The sequence below is a fragment of the Vipera berus genome (genome assembly GCF_964194415.1).
Source record: "Vipera berus genome assembly, chromosome: 2".
Lineage (NCBI taxonomy): Eukaryota > Metazoa > Chordata > Lepidosauria > Squamata > Viperidae > Vipera > Vipera berus.
In genome coordinates, this window is record NC_138203.1 from 288,363,504 (window position 1) to 288,383,718 (window position 20,215).

A 20,215-nucleotide genomic window follows, 5' to 3' on the forward strand; every position below is an offset into this window, starting at 1 on the left:
GTTTTACCTCACAAAGAGGCTCCTTGGAGAAATGAAGAGAAGGCAAATGGCGTCTGGTCTGTGACTGGAGAAAAGGTGGAAATTCAAAATGAAGGAGGTCAAGTAGTGAAAAAGGAATATAAACATCAAATCCATGAGGGGAAAAAAGAACAAAAATTATTTTACTTTTGAGTATGGAATTTACCTCATAGGGAAATATGAATTGGAAACTTAAGATCATTATAGAATTTTAAGGCAACTGGAAGCATCTCGTCTTCCCTTTTCTTCACCCAGGTGGATGCTGTGCAGTGTGCAGAGAAGAGCAACAAAGATGATCAAGGGACTGGAGGCTAAAATATACGAAGAACAGTTGCAGGAACTGGGCATTGCTAGTATAGTGAAGACAAGTGCCAGGGGAGTCATGTTAGCAATCTTCCAGTATTTCAGGGGCTGTCACAGAGGAAGGGATCAGCCTATTTTCCAAAGCACCTGAAGGCCAGACAAGGAACAATGGATGGAAACTGATCAAGGAAAGATTCAACCTAGAAATAATGAGAAAGTTTCTGACAAAACAACCCATGGAACAGATTGCCTTCAGATGTTGGGGTTTCATCACTGGAAGTTTTCAAGAAGAGACTGGACTGCCATCTGTCAGAAATGTAGGGTCTCCTGCTTGGGCGGGATGCATGTGTTGGACTAGATGACCTACAAGGTCCCTTCCAACTCTTGTTATTCGAGTTCTGTGTGCAATGCAGGTGTTTATGCAGAGAAAGGGAGCATTTAAATGGGGCACAGCAAGGAGGAGCCCCCCCAGTTCAGGAAACTTTATCAATATAACTGCTTTTTTCAACTTTAAACCCATCTTCACCATTCTCTTTCTAAGAATGTTTCTGGAGGTTATATCCCTGCTTAGAGCGAGGGAGGGAAGAACCAGGAAATGGTATTCAGCAGTGTTTTGTAAAAGATACTTTTTCTAAACTGGTATTAGGATTGCCGTGGCATTGAACTGTCAAGTCCTTTGTGTGTTTCTGTTATACAGAATTTTAGGCTTTATTATCAGCTTTTTTCCAGTAATTTTATTGAAGATTATATTATAGAAAGTATATTGTACAGAAGTATGTTATAAACAAAACTGCAAAAAATTTCCTTCTTTTAGTCCCCAGCATGTATAATCAATTCTAATGACTTACCACTTTTAAAATTCAGCTCAACACTTCTTCATTCCATACCTCACCTTATTCCCCATAAGTACATCTCTAAATACTTATCTCTTCATGTTAATCAGTAAAAGTCCAATAAGAGTTATCTGAAATAATAACAGGTATTACAAACTATATCTATTACAGGTAGTCCATCTGCAACAGCAATTAGGACCAAAATTTCCATCTTTATGTGGTCTAGACATTATTGCATCTTTTAGCAACAACAGTTCCAGCAGTCCTGGTTGCCATTGTTAGCTGAATCTAATGGTCCTGAAATGTGGCAACTTCATGCCAGATTCCCACAACCAAAGTCAGCGGAGAATCCTGCAGGAAGTTGTGAGTCACAGGCAACTCATGAGCAAGCCAACCAGCATATCCTTCCCTCAGTGTGGTGCCATTTGTGCACCCTTGCACTCCCTGAACAGAACATTTCTTGCATATCCCTACACACCCACATCACATTTCCCATGCATACAGTTTGACTCTTCCCTACACTCCCACTCAGGCCCTTGCTCTTTCCCCCACTTATTTTGCTCATAAGACTTGGGGGATTTCACTGGAGAAAGAAATTATGTTTGGAAGAGTTAGCAGTAAAAGAAAACCAGGCCACTAAAGATGACAGAGGCTGAACATCAATACTGACGTCACCCAGAGCATAAAACAACTAAAAAAAGAGTGCAAGATTGGAAAATGTGGAGACCTGGCCCATAGAATGCCAACAATTGAACAGATATCATCACCATCAACCAATGAGGGTGGAAAAGCAGATGGTAAGATTAAGCAGAGGAAGAAAAGATGAATCTACAGAGCAGGGGTATCAAACTGCCGGCCTGCGGGCCGGATGTGTCATGCCGAAATTACGCCCACTCCAGCAATGGGGAAAAAGTTGCCATATGTTGCGACACAATAAAGGACTGAATGGGATAAGAGGAGAATGAATCTCTGCCTGCAAATTCCTGCTGTAGACGGAATGATGATCAAGTTTTGTATATCACCAGGTATACATTATCAGATAGAGCTCCTTCAATTGATTGGGGAATCTGCTCGTTAATTATTGGCCCAGTTACATCACTGTGAGGCCAATTCATGTCTTTATCCCCACAGAACCTCATTTTTGCTTTAGAATCTCTTAGCAAAAAACAAAATCTCATTTTCACAAGGGAGGAAGGAAAGTCAAACCGCAAATCTTAGTTGTCACTTTTAATATACTTTCACCATTATTCAATGGGCAGTTCAGTACAGGTAATCCTAGACTTAGGATTGGTTGTTTAGTGAACTTTGGAACCCCCCAAAGCTACTCACAATCCAGTTACAACAGCTGCTTCCCCAAAATCATGTGATCTCATTCTGGGAACTTGGCAATCAGCTCACCTTATGGTCTTTTGCAGCATTCCATGGTCACATAATAGCGATTTTTGATGTTTTTTGTTGGTTTCTACCAGTTTACTGGGTAAAATGGATTCACTTAATGATCACTCTTTGCTTAACGACAAGTGCCCCCCCCAAAAAAATAAAACAACACTAAAATGTAATGATATACAACCATAATTCCAGGCTCAATTGCAATCAATGAATTGAGGACTACCTTTTCACATTCCATTTCTCTGTATAGTTTGATGGAACTTGAGTTCCCTTTGGACTGTAATATTCCTACAGACCACAGAAACCTTCTCCTGTACCTTTGCCAAATTGTGAGAACAAAGAAATATGGTCGTTTGATAAACTGAATGTATTGAGGAATGGGAAAACAATTATAAGATGACTAGGCAAAAGAAGGAAAATTTAAATTATGGTGTCAGTTGAATTTCTATCTGCCTGTCTACAATAGTGGAATAAACATAGTAAAGCTTTGTCTAGAACAGCTGCATCAGGGAGATGCAGCTCCTTCTATTGCCTGGGGAGGCAGCACCTGTTCAATGACTACCTGTTCGTACCCCTCTTAGAACCAGGATCAAGTGGGAAGAGCAAATAATTAACAGTAAATATTGTAGTGAGTCTTGTTAAGGAACAAGGAAATTCACATGTAAAAACTCAATAAAGACAACTTCTTCATAAAATTGCATGGCTCTCAATCTAAGATACTTAAAGTGGCCATTTTCTTGGAAGTGACCTCCAACTAGAACCTGCAATAAACATGAATTGAAGAAGAAATAATTTAGTTACTGATGTGGAATTGATACATAGGACTCAAAACAAATAATCAAGAGTCACTGTCATAATTACTGATAATAATGTACACTGGAGGAATTCCTTCTGGAAAATTGTGGCATACCTGCAGGCAAAAGGATGCACTCATATTTATAAATTTCAGAAGGGATGAGAAAATGATAGAGTCATGCATATCCATAATAGTAGATGATGGAAGCATAAATATTCATAATAGAGAAACCTCAAGTCTTTGCTCTACTGTACTTTCTTCAATAAATAATTGTCTTAATGAAAGAAACATCAGTTATGCTGCCGTAGAAAGGCTGATAAGACTTATTGAGAACCAGCTTTCTATGTTTCATTTTGCTAACAAGTCCCACTCATAAGAATTTGTTTTCCTCACAATGTGCAATAGTATTGACAACCTTCAGATGGCAATACCTTATGACCATTTTTCACAATTACAACCAATGCAGCATCTCCCTGGTCATGTGATCAAAATTCAGATGCTTGGCAACTGACTCATATTTATGACAGTTGCAGGATCCTGGGGTCATCCTTTGGCAACCTTCTGATAAACATCAATAGTAAACCAGTTTCACTTAACAACGGTGCTTGTAATTTAACAACTGCAGCAATTCACTTAACAAATGTGGCAAGAAAGGTCATAAAACGTGGTGAAATTCACTTAAGGGTCACACTTAGCAACAAAAATTTTGGGCTCAATTGTGGTCGTAAGTTGAAGACTACCTGTATGCATAATTAAAACAACATGTGCCCATTCCTTTTATTTTCATTTGTAAATTCATCTTTCTGTGGCTGCCATGTTTGAAGATCAGACTCAAAAATATCTTCATTTCCTAGTTTAGTATATGTTAATAGAAAATGCATAGCTATTCCTCTATTTATGAACAGGTTATGTTCTGAGAAGCTGTTCTTAAGTCTGCTTTTTTTATAAGTCCAAACAAACAAAAACATATACAGACCAGTTCTTCCCTTACCTAAGCAGATTATGGTGAAACCTTACAATGAGGTAAGATCCTCCATCAGAGTCAAAATGGCACATTTATCCACCTTGAAGAAATGGTCCAGTCAACTTCTGACGCCTTTATCTTTTTTTCCCCTCATAGACACTGTAGTACCACACTGTACCATTGGATTAGCTACAGATGCCCTGGTGAAATGCTCAAAAGACCTGCATCACAAAAACATGACAGTGCTTTCTTGGTCAAGCTGCATTTCTCTGCCATCAGCTTGGTCTGGAATCTCCAGTGATTTTGATCATTTTGTCGTTTTCACTGGTTTTACAATTCCATGAGTTTGTTGCTGAAGAGATTCTTCATTTGTGTAGCTAACAATTTGTTAAAGACCTTCTCCAAGTCAAGATGAAGCTCCTTATTGAAGGCAACCAAGTTGCTGTGACTCCCTGTCCACCATTCAAACCTTCAGTCATGAACAAACTGAAGGCACAGACATTTCCACATCCCATTCATATTTTCATGAGTAACCTGATGCCAGGCTGCATCAATATACTTGATAATAATAATAAAATTGGAAGGGACCTTGGAAATCATCTACTTCAACCCTCTGCTCAGGCAGGAAACCCTATACCATTTCAGACAAATGGCTGGCCAGTCTCTTCTTAAAAACTTCCAGTATTGGAGCATTCACTGCTTCTGGAGCCAGGTTGTTCCACTGATTAATTGTTCTGTCAGGAAATTTCTCCTTAGTTCCAGGTTGCTTCTCTCTCTTTCCATCTGTTGCTTCTTGTCCTGCCTACAGGTACTTTGGACAATAGCTTGACTCCCTCTTCTTTGTAGCAGCCCTTGAGATATTGGAAGACTGCTATCATGTCACCCCTAGTCCTTCTCTTCATTAAACTAGACATACTCAATTCCAGCAACCATTCTGAATATGTTTTAGCCTCCAGTCCGCTAATCATCTTTGTTGCTCTTCTCTGTACACTTTCTAGAGTCTCAACATCTTTTTTACATCGTGATGACCAAAACTGTATTCCAAGTGTGGCCTTGTATGTGTCATAGGATATCCAAAAACTGGCATACGGTCATCTGAACATGTGGTGAAGATAGATAATTTTTGAAGGTTATTATCACCCACAATCCATAGTGGTAGGAGGAAAGCGGTATTTGGAGGCAGATACACAACCTTCATGTTCAGATGTAAATTGTCCAAGTAAGGTGGATGAGCCAAAACATTATCCAAAATGATAATCTTGAAGACAATGTTTTTCTCACAGCAATTATCTCCGTATTTCGGGGATGAAATGGTGAAAAAAAAGGCTTCAAGATGAGAAGGGTGACCCACGGTTTATTTTTAGCTTCCCACACAATAAGTGAGATATTGCAACTTTGCAACATCGTCTATTCTTCCTTTCTGATGTAAGTTCTGTCTGGCATTTTTTTTTCTAATAAAGTCCCATTTCATCCACATTGAATATTCATTGAGGCAAATAACAATCTTCCTCAATTTCCTTGAGGGATTTCTGGAGCTCCTTGGCTACATTCTCATCCACACCTGCCCCCTTGCCACTCGCTTTCACATTATGCACAAGCCTTAAAATGCAGGAACCATCCATGACTTGTAACAAACCTGTTTTCAGCAGAACTTTTACCAGCCTTCTGTTGCAAGTCATGGAATAAGTTCTAAGCCTTCTCCTTGATCAGCATTAAGCTCAGAGGCACAAATCACTGATGCTACCTTTGCTCCACATGCTTAGCAGTTTCTTGATCTCTTCTGTCACTTTTCCACTCCTCTTGGTTACCATGGATTGCACAGGCATATGAATCTTTTACATGTTCTATGATCTTCCCTTTGTTCTTAATGCTCATTACAGTAATTCACAGAGAAAGAACATATTGCATTCCTTATCTTCTCCCCCAACTCTATTTTCTTCAACATTTCCATCTTAGTTGGATTGTCATGGATTGGAGCTGTTTGCATTACTCCCTTCCCTATTATCACTCTTAATTCCAAACATTCAGCCACACCAGTCACTAAACCTCTAAACAATGAACAGTAAGCAATCAAAAGGAGGCAGGAAAGGATTAGTTTAAAACACCCCGCATACCTATGTAATGCATCATAAACTAACCCTTTCTCATCTTCTCCAGCCATCTGGAACCTTTTAGGTTGGAGTTGCAGGTTTGTATCACAAAAAAATTTGTAATTCAAAGTTCATAAGTAGAGGAATGTCCATAGATTTAACACTTAATCCGAAATTTCTCATTCAAATGGATCTGTGTATGGCAAATTAGGTCATTGCTCCGCCTGAAGCTCTTTCCACATTCAGAACATTTATATGGTTTCTCCCCAGTATGGATCCTTTTATGAAAAGTAAGGGAACCACTATGACGGAAGCTCTTTCCACAATCTCTGCATTTATATGGTTTCTCCCCTGTGTGAATCCTTTTATGCCTCAATAGGGACCCATTTTCACAGAAGCCCTTTCCACACTCCACACATTTAAATGGCTTCTCCCCAGTGTGGATCCTTTTATGTTTCATAAGGGATGCATTTTCACAGAAGCCTTTACCGCACTCTCCACATTTATACGGCTTTTCCCCCAAATGGATCCTTTTATGGAATGTAAGAGAACCACTATGAATAAAACTCTTTCCACATTCCCTGCATTTATATGGTTTCTCCCCTGTGTGGATCCTTTTATGGGAAGCAAGGTGACTGCTCTGAATAAAAATTTTTCCACACTCCAAGCATTTATATGGTTTCTCCCCTGTGTGGATTCTTTTATGGGAAATAAGTTTACTCTGTTGGCTGAACCCCTTTTCACATTCCACACATTTATATGGTTTTTCCCCTGTGTGGATCCTTCTATGTCTCATAAGGGACCCATTTTCACAGAAACCCTTTCCGCACTCTATGCATTTATACGGCTTCTCTCCTGTGTGGATCCTTTTATGTCTCATAAGAGACCCATTTTCACAGAAACCCTTTCCACACTCCATACATTTATACGGCTTCTCCCCTGTATGGATTCTTTTATGTCTCATAAGAGACCCATTTTCGCAGAAGCTCTTTCCACACTCCATACATTTATACGGCTTCTCCCCTGTATGGATCCTTTTATGGGAAGTAAGATGACTGCTATTAGTAAAGCCCTTTCCACACTCTCTGCACGTATATGGCTTCTCCCCTGTGTGGATCCTTTTATGAGAAGTAAAGGAACTCCTTCGACAGAAGCCTTTTCCACATTCAAGACACTTATATGGCTTCTCCCCTGTGTGGATCCAGTTATGGGAAGTTAGTTGACTGCTATTAGTAAAAGATTTTCCACACTTCACGCATTTATATGGCTTCTCTCCTGTGTGGATCTTTTTATGAGAAGTATGTTGACTTCTATTAGTAAAGCTCTTTCCACACTCCACACATTTATATGGCTTCTCCCCTGTGTGGATCCAGCTGTGGGAAATAAGTTGACTGCTATTTGTAAAGTTCTTTCCACACTCTCTGCATTCGTATGGCTTCTCTCCTGTGTGGATCCTTTTATGAGAAGTAAGATGACTGCTATTCGTAAAACCCTTTCCACACTCTCTGCATTTGTATGGCTTCTCCCCTGTGTGGATCCTTTTATGGGAAGAAAGATGACTGCTCTGAATAAAGCTCTTTCCACATTCCGTGCATTTATATGGCTTCTCCCCCGTGTGAATCCTTTTATGTTTCACAAGGGATGCATTTTCACCAAACCCCTTTCCACACTGTCTGCATTTATATGGCTTCTCCCCTGTATGGATCCATTTATGAGATGTAAGTGAACGGCTCTCACTGAAACTTTTTCCACATTCCATGCACTTATATGGCTTTTCCCCAGTGTGGATCCAGTTATGGGAAGTAACTTGACTGCTTCTTCTGAAGCTCTTTCCACATTTCAAGCATTTATATCGCTTCTCTTCTGTATGTGATCCATTTTCATGATGAAGGGTGAAAGTCCAATTGTCTCTGGATGTATAATCTTCTCTTTTGGTTTCTGTTGAATAGTGTTCGTTTACACCTAACTTGTCTTTCAATAGGTTTACATTTTTTCCAGTATATATTTTTTTTATTTTTCCAGGTTGAACAAAAAAGTCTTGCATCTGAGCATCAATGGAAGACAAGCTTTCCAAATTCCAATCATTTTTCTGGTTTATTTCATGACTTTGTATTTTCATTTCAATTTGAGACTTCTGTGTTTCATCTCCAGCATTGAATACTTGAAATGGCTCCTTGGTATCTTTATTCTCTTTTCCATTATTACCTTCAAAGGAAAAGAGAAAAGAAAAATGCTCAGTTAGCGGAAAAGATCAAACTGTAGAAGTCTTAAGAATTTCCTAATGTTATTTTGGCAGATTCCAATATATTATAGTATTTGTTTATAATTATCCATACATATTTAAATTTCACCCAGAGTCAGCTTTGAGTTAAGAATCACAGTACACATCTGAGGAGGTATTAGGAAAAAAAAATCTAATAATTATTGGATGGGTCAATTCCAGCAGAGATCTGTAAGAACTAAATCAATTTTGAAACAAGTCTTTTTCTTCCCACCCAAAATACCTTCCTTTTACTATTAAATTAAAAATAATTAAAATTTAATTAAAATTAATTTAATTACCAAATTAAAAAACTTATATTTTAGTGAGTTTTACCTTTAACAATGAAAAGAAGATACTAATCAAAAACATGAAACAGAAAATCAAAATTGATGGGGAAAAACTGGTATTAAGATTGAGAACAAGCTAAAATATTTGACTGTTACTATAACCGAAAGGAACTCTATGTTATTTCAAAATAATTGTGTTAAGACTTGGAAAGAAATAAAGCATAAATTAAGATAGGAGAAATTAAAATTGTCCTTGTTGGAAAATATTCATGTGACAAAAATAAATTTGTGGCTTAGAATGATGCTTGTGTTTCAAGAAATACCTTTTTTGACAAGTGATGTAGCGTTTCAGTAATGGCAGAACATTGGTCTAGGTTTGTATGGGAAGGGAAAAACTGCATACTGAATGGCAAATTCTCCAAGATGTAGATGAAACAGGAGAATTGGTAAACCCAATTTGAAACTGTACTTTGCAGCCTGCTGTTTGGTTTGGGTGAAAGATTGGGAGTTGCTGAGACATAAGATAATTTTAGAACTAGCAGTGCATGACCTGAGGTTTGGATGTCATGGATATCTGTGTTATGATAAAGTTAGGATTAATCTAATTTCAAAAACCACAATGTTGGAAATGCCATATTGAGAATATGGAAGAGATGCAAACCCAGACTCTGTCCGAAAACACTTTAATGGTTCTTGGCACAAGAAACATTTTACAGAAGAGAAGTAAAGATTAATGGATAATATGTTGAGAGCCATTTGAACCTGAACAAGGAGAATACAAAATGAAATCAAGAGAGCAATTAACGGCAGAAGGATATTCGCTTTCATATTGCTATCAGAAAAATTCAAGGTAGATAAAAGCATATATGGAATTCAGCGTCGGAGAGAATTTGAATTAAAATTGTGAAGAAAGGATGAACATATAATCACTAAAACCTGTAAACAGGTTAAAAATGTATGATAAAGTGGGCAAAGAATTTTTGACATAACATGTAAGTGTAACAATGGAAAAATATGTGGTTGAAAGGAGTGAACTTTACATTATATAATAATCCGGAAAGCTAGAAATTTTTGGATTGAAATACAGTGATGCAGAGCATTTTAAAGATCAATATCGAACTGAAATTAGAACATTTTCTGTTAGTACTAATAAAGAGTGTTAACTATGATAACTGGAGCAACACTATTATATTCATAAAGATGGAAGGACTCTGAAAAAACTACAATGGAGGAAGGGTTGGTGAAGATGACATAATTAACAGGGATGGCTAAATCGAATTCTTTGATCTGAGAAAGGACAATATCTACATTTATTAGTGACTGAAAACCCCTACTGGACATTTTGCTGAAAAAAGAAAAAAAAACAGTTTGAAGATTACAAAGGATAAATTTTGGAAAGTAAATGATGATGTAACCTTAAGAGACAAAGGCTATAATTGCAGTTATAACCACTATTAAGAAGATTGGAAGCCACTTTATTACTTTTCCATATATATATTTTTCCTTTTCCTTTCTTTTTTTCCTTATTCACTTATTACTTTATCTTCTTTATTTCTGCTTCAGTATTTGCACTGTTTTTATTGTGATATTTTTTAATAAAAATAAAGTAGCTGCTGGCATCTAACTACAGAATGTCCTTCTAAACACTCTATTCGGGAAAAGTAAACCCCTTACCCAGAGAGGCCACGTTCCTATGATTTTCCAGCATGACTTCAGCGTGGAGCGCTTTTTGGTCAGGATCCAGCTGAGACCACTCCTCCTTGGAGAAATACACAGCTACCTCCTCAAAGGACACAAGACCCTCCTGAACAAGGAAAAAAACAGAATAGGCCAAGGAGGATGTGCACGATCTGTCTCATTGTTCACAAATCCCCACAGCAAAGATATGCACTAGGTTAATTGGCTGTGCTTGGTAGGATTCTAAAGTAGTGTTGGTAAAGAGGGTAGAGCCAAAAGGCAGTGACTGAAGAAATATATTTTGCAGGTTTTATCAACTGAATTTATTCTGGCACACAATGAAAGTAATGCCACTTGCCTTCTGGATCTCTGTCTGTCTGTCTGTCTGTCTGTCTGTCTGTCTGTCTGTCTATCCATCCATCCCAGAAGCAAGCTAGAACTAAGAAGAAATTTCCTGACAGTTAGAACGATTAATCAGTGGAACAACTTGCCTCCAGAAGTTGTGAATGCTGGAAACACTGGAAGCTTTAAAGTTTTTAAAGAGATTGGACCACCATTTGTCTGAAATGGTATAGGGTTTCCTGCCTAAGCAGGGGGTAGGACTAGATTAGACCTCCAAGGTCCTTCCAACTCTGTTGTTCTGTTCTCTCTCTCTCTCTCTCTCTCTCTCTCTCTCTCTCTCTCTCTCTCTCTCTCTCTCTCTCTCTCTCTCTCTCTCTCTCTCTCTCTCTCTCTCTCTCTCTCTCTCTCTCTTCCATGTCTATATCTATATCATCTATCTATCATCTATCTATCATCTATCTATTGACTGATCAATCAATCACTCTAATGTGACTGATCAATCAATCACTCTAAGAGCCTTGGTGGAGCAGTGGGCTAATGCCTCCTTAAGTAACACCAGCTGCCTGCAATTAGTGCAGGTTCGCATCCCACCAGGCTCAAGGTTGACTCAGCCTTCCATCCTTCTGAGATAGGTAAAATGAGGACCCAGATTGTTGGGGGCAATAAGCTGACTTTGTAATAATGCCGCTTGGGGGGGGGGCGAAAGCCCTAATAAGCAGGCATATACATAGAATGAAGGCTATTGCTAAGCACATTGGTTTGTGCTTAAATTGTAAGCCGCCCTGAGTCTTCGGAGAAGGGCGGGATATAAATGGGGATTAAAATAAATAAATAAAAAATAATAATAAAAAAATAAAAATTACACAGAGGGCCATATCAACACCTGGGATCGCGCCCCCGCTGTCTTCAAGCGGTAGCGTGCTCCGACCCTCCGGTTGGTACCCATTTATCCGGGGGTGAGGGGGATCAGGCCCCTGAGCTCAAGCTGGTGTACTTTAATGCCAGATCCGTTGTGAACAAGGCTCCCCTCGTCCACGATTTGATCGAGGAGGAACGTGCGGACCTGGCATGCATTACAGAAACCTGGTTGGGCTCAGAGGGAGGTGTCCCTCTGACTGAGCTTTGCCCTCCAGGTTTCTGTGTGTTACATCGGCCGCGGGCTCAGGGCAGGGGCAGTGGGTTGGCGGTAGTTATATGGGAGACCTTATGTCCGCGGGAGACCACTGTTGTACAGATAGGCAGGAGTGAGTCCCTCCTCCTAAGGTGTGGCCCTGGGGCTCAGTTGCGCTTGTTACTAACATACCTGGCGCCCAGCTGTGTGGCAACGGCCCTGCCCAACCTTCTCGACACCCTCTCAGGGTTGACAGTTGAGTTTCCCAGACTTATAGTTCTGGGCAACTTTAACCTGTCTTCTCTGGGAGGGTCATCTGAGTTAGCCCGGGAGTTCTTGGCCTCCATGACGGCCATGGACCTGACCCAAGTAATTCAGGGTCCGACTCATGGGGGGGACACACTCTCGACCTAGTTTTCTTGACCTAGTTTTCTGATCTGGGAAGTGGTTTGATGATCTGGGAGGGGGCTCGCCAACTGTTGTCCCCCTGTCATGATCCGATCATCACCTCCTGCGGTTGGTCTTCTGCTATGCCACCCCCCGCTGCTTGGCTGCAGAACCAACCAGGTGGTTCCGCCCCAGGCACCTAATGGATCCGGAACAGTTCCAGACGGCGCTTGGGTCTATACCTATCCCCCTCACTCACAGCCCGGCCGACGCCTTGGTGGATGCTTGGGAAAGGGCTGCCACCAAGGCGCTCAACCGTGTTGTACTCTTGCGACGACCCGGCGCAGATCCCGGTGGGCTCCATGGTTTTCTGTGGAGCTCCGGGAGATGAAGCGCCGGAGACTGGGTCTAGAGAGCTGTTGGAGATCCATCCGGTCTGAATCTGACCGATTGCGGTTAAGAACCTTTACGAGGTCTTATCTTGCGGCGATGAGGACAGCGAAGTCTAATTACTTCGCTGCCCTTATCACGTCCGCAGATAATCGCCCGGCCGCCCTGTTTAGGGTGACTCGCTCCCTCCTTAATCAGGAGGTGAGGGAGGAGCCCTTGCAGGGGCGGGCCAAGAAGTTTAGCTATCATCTGGCGGACAAAATCGCTCAGATTCGGGCCGGTTTGGATTCTGACTGGGCAGAGAATGACGGGGAGGAATCGAGTGGTCTTGAGAATGTTACCTGGAGTGAATTCGATCCTGTGACCCCAGATGAGGTGGACAGGATCATGAGGAGACTGATTTCCACGTGTTTATTGGACCCGTGCCCCTCCTGGCTGGTATATGTAGCCCAGGAGGAGACATGAGGCTGGTTCCAGGCAGTAATAACTGCTTCTTTGAGGGAGGGCACCTTCCCTGCCACCTTGAAGGAGGCGGTGGTGAGGCCCCTCCTCAAGAAGCCTGCCCTGGACCCGGCTATTTTGAACAACTATCGTCCGGTCTCCAACCTTCGCTTTCTTGCGAAGGTTGTTGAGAGCATGGTGGCGCATCAGCTCCCTCTGTTCCTGGAGGAAACTGATTATCTGGACCTGTACCAATCGGGCTTCAGGCCCGGGTACAGCACGGAGATGGCATTGGTCGCGCTGGTGAATGATCTCTGGCGGGCTCGGGACAGGGGTTGTTCCTCTGTCCTAGTCCTGTTAGACCTCTCAGCAGCTTTTGATACCATCGACCATGGTATCCTACTGCAGCGTCTCAGGGGATTGGGAGTGGGGGGCACTGTTTTACATTGGTTCTCCTCCTACCTCCTGGGCCGCTCGCAGTCGGTGTTGATGGGAGGGCAGAGGTCCGCCCCGAGGTCTCTCGTTTGTGGAGTTCCTCAGGGGTCGGTCCTCTCTCCCCTCTTGTTCAACATCTATATGAAGCCGCTGGGTGAGCTCATTCGTGGTTTCAGGGTGGGGTATCATCAGTACACTGATGATACCCAGCTTTTTCTTTCCACCCCGAACCAACCCAGTGATGCCCTCGACGTGATGTCCCATTGCCTGGAGGCAGTCCGGGTTTGGATGGGGAGAAACAGGCTTCGTCTCAATCCTGCCAAGACTGAGTGGCTGTGCATACCGGCATCTCGGATTAACCAACCTTTTCCATCATTAACTATGGGGGGGTGAGGTGTTACCCCCCGTTGAAAAGGCCTGTTACATGGGTGTCCTCCTGGATTCATGGCTCAGTTTGGAAGATCATATAGGAGCCGTGGCCAGGGGGGCTTTTGCCCAGGTTCGCCTGGTGCGGCCCTATCTGGACCGAGATGCCCTACGCACAGTCACCCATGCGCTCGTGACCACCCGGCTAGACTACTGCAATGCTCTCTACATGGGGCTGCCCTTGAGGACCACTCGGAGGCTTCAGCTGGTGCAGAATGCAGCCACGCGAGTTGTGATGGCAGTCTCCCGATACTCCCATGTAACACCTCTTCTCCGCGAGCTGCATTGGCTTCCAGTTGCCCTCCGGGTGAGATTCAAGGTGCTGGTGATGACCTATAAAGCCCTAAATGGCATGGGCCCGCATTATCTGAGGGAGCACCTGCTGCCAGTGTCAATTTCCCATCGTCCTGTGCGCTCCCACACGGAGGTCCTCCTCAGGGTACCGCCGGTCAAGGATTGCTGGTGGGTGATCCCCAGGGGGAGGGCGTTCTCTGTGGGCACGCCTGTCCTATGGAATCAACTGCCAACGGAACTCTGGACTGCCCCCGACCTTCGTTCGTTTTGCCGGGACCTAAAAACCTGGCTCTTTGAGCTATCTGGCCTGGACTGAGGGGTTTTAATGATTTTAAATTGTGATTTTGACTTTTTGGGGCTATACTTAATTTAATTTAATTTTAATTATATATTGTATTGTTTTTAAATTCTGCCCTGTAAACCGCCCTGAGTTCTTCGGGAATAGGGCGGTATATAAACCGAATAAATAAATAAATAAATAATAATAATTATCCACCCATCCATCCCATCTACCCGACTTCAATCCTTCCTGTTTTTCTAGAAAGAAATGGCGGGGGGGGGGAGGAGAGGTGAAGTCTTTCTAGCATTTCAGCAAAAGGCTTATGGTGTCAAAATGAATCTTCTATTCTCCTTTCCATGTTCAAGAACAAGAAAATATCCAAGCCAAAACAAAAGGAAATAATGGAAGGAGAGAATGCTGTGTACATCAGTGTGACTTCCTAAATGAAAGGGAGAATACAAATTTCATAAATTATTTTCCTGCTCTTACTTCAGTTGGAGGTTCAACCACTGTTTCAGCTCCACCAGAAAAATCAGAAAATTTCATTTTATGTGTTTCTGTGAGGAAGACAGAATATTAAAATGCACAGTTAATAAAATAGTAGTAGGTATTCTACAGAACAGAAGACAAAAAGAAGATAAAATAGCAGGGATCTCTCTGAGGAATGGGGGACCATTACCTTTGGAGGTATCCTGATTTGGATCTTCCTCAGGGTTCCTCCTGAAAAGCAGCTCCTGATGGGGATTTGATGAATTACTCCTTCCCTCAGGATCTCCAGTCTCCACAGCGATGGACTTCAAATAGGAGGAAGGAGAAAAGAAGAATAATTAATTGACATCAAACAACATGAAGTGGATTCTTGTCTTTGAACACAATATCAAAGCTCCAATATCCATCAGTCAGCCTGAGGGAGAAATAAATGGAACAATATCCTACTAGAATTAATGAAATATCAGTATCAATATTGTTATAATATATTAATCAGCATTCAACTAGGGAGGACAATACGTGTATAAGTGTTAGTCTTTTTAATGCATTTTTTTCTTTTTTAAGGTCTTGTTTTTTCTTTCAAAAAAAATTGGTGATTTGTATTTTGTATTTTTTGAATAAAATAAAATAAAAATTAAAAGAATTAGTAAAATGCCTCCAAGTAGTCTGAATGCCAGAGAAGTCTGGGAGGGAGGGGTGAACAATTCAAACCCATTCTTTATTCCCTTCTGGAGACAAAGGTCTCCCACCTGCAACTTGACCTGCTCCTTCTGCTCCTCCGCCTGGCTCAGGAGGAAGCCTTCAGCCAGGGCCACCACCTGGGAGCTGGTCTCTGCTCCACACTCCCGCACCCAGCTCTCCATCTCTGGGGGCAGAAGGGCCAGGAGCTGCTCTAGAACAACCAGGTCCAGCATCTGGGCTTTGGTGTGCTTTTCTGGTCTCAGCCATCGCCTACAAAAGTCATGGAGTCGGCGGCAAAGTCCTCGGGGACCCTCAGCGTCCTGGTATTGGAAGCTTCTGAAGTTCCAGAGCTGAACTTCTGAACAGATGATGGTTTCCTCCTCCAGGATCTTCTGCCCAGTTCTTGCCCAGATCTCCCCACAGTTCCCAGGCTGAATAGCTGAAGGGCCTTTTCTAGTTATTTCACTTGCTAAAAGTTGTGTCTCCATTCTGTCTGTGTAACGTAACTCTAAATCTGTCCAAGGGTTGTTGTGGATCTCCAAATGCCTTTTCAATTATAGGACTGATCCAATAGCGACTGGAATAGTCGCATCAGCTCTTTTCCCCCAAGAGATCATTTTACACGCCAAGAGGGTCAAATGGCTTCCAGTTTCTTCTGTATCTGAGATGGAAAAGAAAATAATTTCCTAGAATTAGAAAGTGGAGAATTTAACCACTGAGCAACAATCATCCCCTTGGAAGAAAATATTTTTCTAAACTGGAATAGGATTGCAGGCATTGCTTTGTTCATATATTGCGCTATTTTTCCTTACAAGAAAGCACTTTCTTTTAAAAGCCTAGATTTGTACTTACCTCCAAGTAAGATTCACACAATCTGCTAAACCCCCAAAAGGTGAACAAACCATGAAAGCTCGGTTCCCATCCAATGAAATGCCAGGAAATGACCCTGGCTGAAGATGCCCCCTTTCCCTTCTTCTGGGTGGCCTTTGGACCGCCGACTCTCTCTCTGACACGCAGGCAGGTTCACACAAGTCTGCTTCGCCCAGCTTCTCTCCTCTCCTGAAGTGCCTCTCCCCACTCGGGCTCTTCCCAGGACACGGGACGGGAAAACCCCCACCCCCGCCCCATACCCACCGCCTTCCCGGGATCCCCGATTCTTCTGGAGCTCCGCTTCCCTCCTACATGGAGAGGGCGGCTGGGGAACATGGGATCCGGGATTGGACCGGGAAGAGGGCCGGACCCGAGTCTCCCCCTCCCCCGCTTCCTTGCACGGGAAGAGCCCCCACCCTCACCCGGGGCACGTCTGGATCTCTTCCCCGCGATACGCTCCGGCATCCTCTTCGCCTCCTTCGGAGCTCCAAGGGTTAACGCAAGCAAGTGCGGCTTCCTAGAGCGGCAAGCGTTTGTGATATCACTCCCTTCCCAACCTCCTCTGGAAAGTGATTTTCGCCCAATGAGGAAGTGCCTGATGTTCCCTTCTCTTGGCAGCTGGTGCCCCCTGGTGGATAATAATAATAATAATAATAATAATAATAATAATAATAATAATAATAATAATAATAATAATAATAATAATAATAATAATAATAATAATAATGATGATGATGATGATGATGATGATGATGATGATGATGGGAACGGTTGCTGGAATTGGGTATGTGTAGTTTAATGAAGAGAAGGGTGAGGGGTGACATGATAGCAGTGTTCCAATATCTCAGGGGCTACCACAAAGAAGAGGGAGCCAATCTATTCTCCAAAGCACCTGAAAGCAGGACAAGAAGCAATGGATGGAAACTAATGAAGGAGAGAAGCAACCTAGAACTAAGGAGAAACTTCCTGACAGTTAGAACAATTAACCAGTGGAACAACCTGCCTCCAGAGGTGGTGAATGCTCCAACACTGGAGGTTTTTAAGAAGAAACTGGACAGCCATTTGCCTGAAATGGTATAAGGTTTCCTGCCTGAGCAGGGGGTTGGACTAGATGACCTCCAAGGTCCCTTCCAACTTTATGATGATGATGATGATGATGATGTTGGAAGGCACCTTATAGTCCAACCCCTGCTCAGGCAGGAAACCCTATACCATTTCAAATGGCTGTCCAGTCTTTTCTTAAAAACTTCCAGTGTTGGAGCATTCACAGCTTCTGGAGGCAGGTTGTTCCACTGGTTAATTGTTCTAACTGTCAGGAAGTTTCTCCTTAGTTTTAGGTTGCTTCTCTCCTTGATTAGTTTCCATCCGTTGCTTCTTGTCCTGCCTTCAGGGGCTTTGGAGAATGGCTTGACTCCCCCTTCTTTGTGGCAGCCCCTGAGATATTGGAAGACTGCTATCATGTCACCACTCGACCTTCTCTTCATTAAACTAGACGTACCCAATTCCAGCAACCGTTCCTTGTATGTTTTAGCCTCCAGCCCCCTAATCATCTTTGCTGCTCTTCTCTGTACTCTTTCTAGAGCAGAAATGTCAAACTGGCAACGTCACGTGATGTTGCACAACGTATTGGAGCTTTTTCCCCATTACCGGCAATGGGGTGGGCACGGTTTCATCGTGAACATGTCTGGCCTGTGGACTGACAGTTTTACACCCCTGTTCTAGAGTCTCAACATCTTTTTTACATCGTGGCGACTAAAACTGGATGCAGTATTCCAAGTGTGGCCTTATCCAAGGCATTGTAAAGTGGTATTAACACTTCACATGATCTTGATTCTATACCTGTTAATGCAGCCAGGCCCTAGCACAGGGGTCTTCAAACTTGGCCCTTTTATGACTTGTAGACTTCAACTCCCAGAATTCCTCAGCCAGGCACACTGGCTGAGGAATTCTGGGAGTTGAAGTCCACAAATCATAAAAGGGTCAAGTTTGAAGACCCCTGCCCTAGCACTATGTTGGCTTTTTTTGGCAGCTGCAGCACACAGCTGGCTCATATTTGATTGACCACTAGGACTCTTGAGATCTCTCTCACAGTTACTACCATTGAGCAAAGTACTACCTATACCAGGGGTAGGCAACCTTGGCTCTTTTATGACTCATGGACTTCAACTCCCAGAATTCCTGAGTCACCATAGCTGACTCAGGAATTCTGGGTGTTGAAGTCCATGAGTCATAAAAGAGCCGAGGTTGCCTATCCCTGACCTATACTGTAGCGGTGCATTTGGCTTTTCTTGCCTAAATGTAGAACCTTGCTTTTTTCACCATTGAATTTCATTTTGTTAGATAGCGCCCAGTGTTCAAGTCTGCCCAGATCCTCCTCCTCTTTCTTTCTTTCTTTCTTTCTTTCTTTCTTTCTTTCTTTCTTTCTTTCTTTCTTTCTTTCGTTGGTTGGTTGGTTGGTTGGTTGGTTGGTTTATATACTGCCCTACTCCTGAAGGACTCAGGGCGCTTTACAAGGCAAAATTTAAAAACAATACAATATAAAATTAAAATAAAATAAAATTAAGTCTAGCCCCCCAAAATTAAAATCTTAAGCCTATCTTCTGGAGTGTTGGCTATTCCTCCCAGCTTGGCGTCGTCTGCAAATTTGATGAGTTATAATAATAATAATAATAATTTGGAAGGGACCTTGGAGGTCATCTAGTCCAATCCCCTGCTCAGGCAGGAAACCCTATACCATTTCAGGCAAATGGTTGTCCAGTCTCTTCTTAAAAACCTCCAGTGTTGGAGCATTCACCACTTCTGGAGGCAGGTGGTTCCACTGGTTAGTTGTTCTGTCAGGAAGTTTCTCCTTAGTTCTAGGTTGCTTCTCTCCTTGACTAGTTTCCATCCGTTGCTTCTTGTCCTGCCTTCGGGTGCTTTGGAGAACAGCCTGGCTCCCTCTTCTTTGTGGCAGCCCCTGAGATACTGGAACACTGCTATCATGTCAACCATCACCCTTCTCTTCGTTAAACTACACATACCCAATTCCAGCAATGAGTTCCCCATCTATCCCCTCATCCAAATCATTAATGAAGATATTGAAGAGCACTGGGCCCAGAACAGAGCCCTGAGGCACCCCACTACACACTTCCTTCCATGTAGATGCAGTTTAACTAGACGTTGAACTAAAGAAATAAAGACCGACAGAAATCTCTGCATTTTCCTAATATGGAAACTTTTTCCTCCCTCAGGAGAAGCCGCTATCTTTCTCAGACGAGCAACCTATGAGAAGCCCCTTTCTTCCTACTCTCCTGCCCATCATCCCTGGCCTCTCCCTCCCCCCTCACGGTGCGCTCCTCTTTCCCGCCCTTTCCGGGAATCCTGGCACTTCGCCCAGAATCCACCAGGGGACGCTCTCAGCCACTGGAGGGAACTCTGAGCATGCGCCGGAAAGGGGAGAAAAAAAAAGG

General features: G+C 42.7%; 1 protein-coding gene across 1 annotated transcript; it reads right to left on the reverse strand.

Moving 5' to 3' along the window:
- Positions 1–4,102: 4,102 nt before the first annotated feature.
- Positions 4,103–17,233, reverse strand: LOC308663309 (uncharacterized protein). The gene is made up of 6 exons (XM_081319627.1): positions 17,189–17,233; positions 15,965–16,442; positions 15,406–15,520; positions 15,216–15,283; positions 10,618–10,747; positions 4,103–8,598 (listed from the first exon to the last, which is right to left on the reverse strand). The coding sequence occupies exons 2-6, from the start codon at positions 16,382–16,384 to the stop codon at positions 6,551–6,553; spliced, it is 2,781 nt and encodes a 926-aa protein (XP_081175753.1). The 5' UTR covers positions 16,385–16,442; positions 17,189–17,233; the 3' UTR covers positions 4,103–6,550.
- Positions 17,234–20,215: the final 2,982 nt, after the last annotated feature.

Bases quoted from the DNA above. Each gene is read 5' to 3' on its own strand.
- LOC308663309 (XM_081319627.1), bottom strand. From the start codon at position 16,384: ATGGAGACACAACTTTTAGCAAGTGAAATAACTAGAAAAGGCCCTTCA. The intron at 15,521-15,964 runs GTGGGAGACCTT...TCCTATTTGAAG, and splicing joins AGGAGCAGGTCAAGTTGCAG to TCCATCGCTGTGGAGACTGG. The intron at 8,599-10,617 runs GTAAGGGGTTTA...TTTCCTTTGAAG, and splicing joins TAGGAACGTGGCCTCTCTGG to GTAATAATGGAAAAGAGAAT.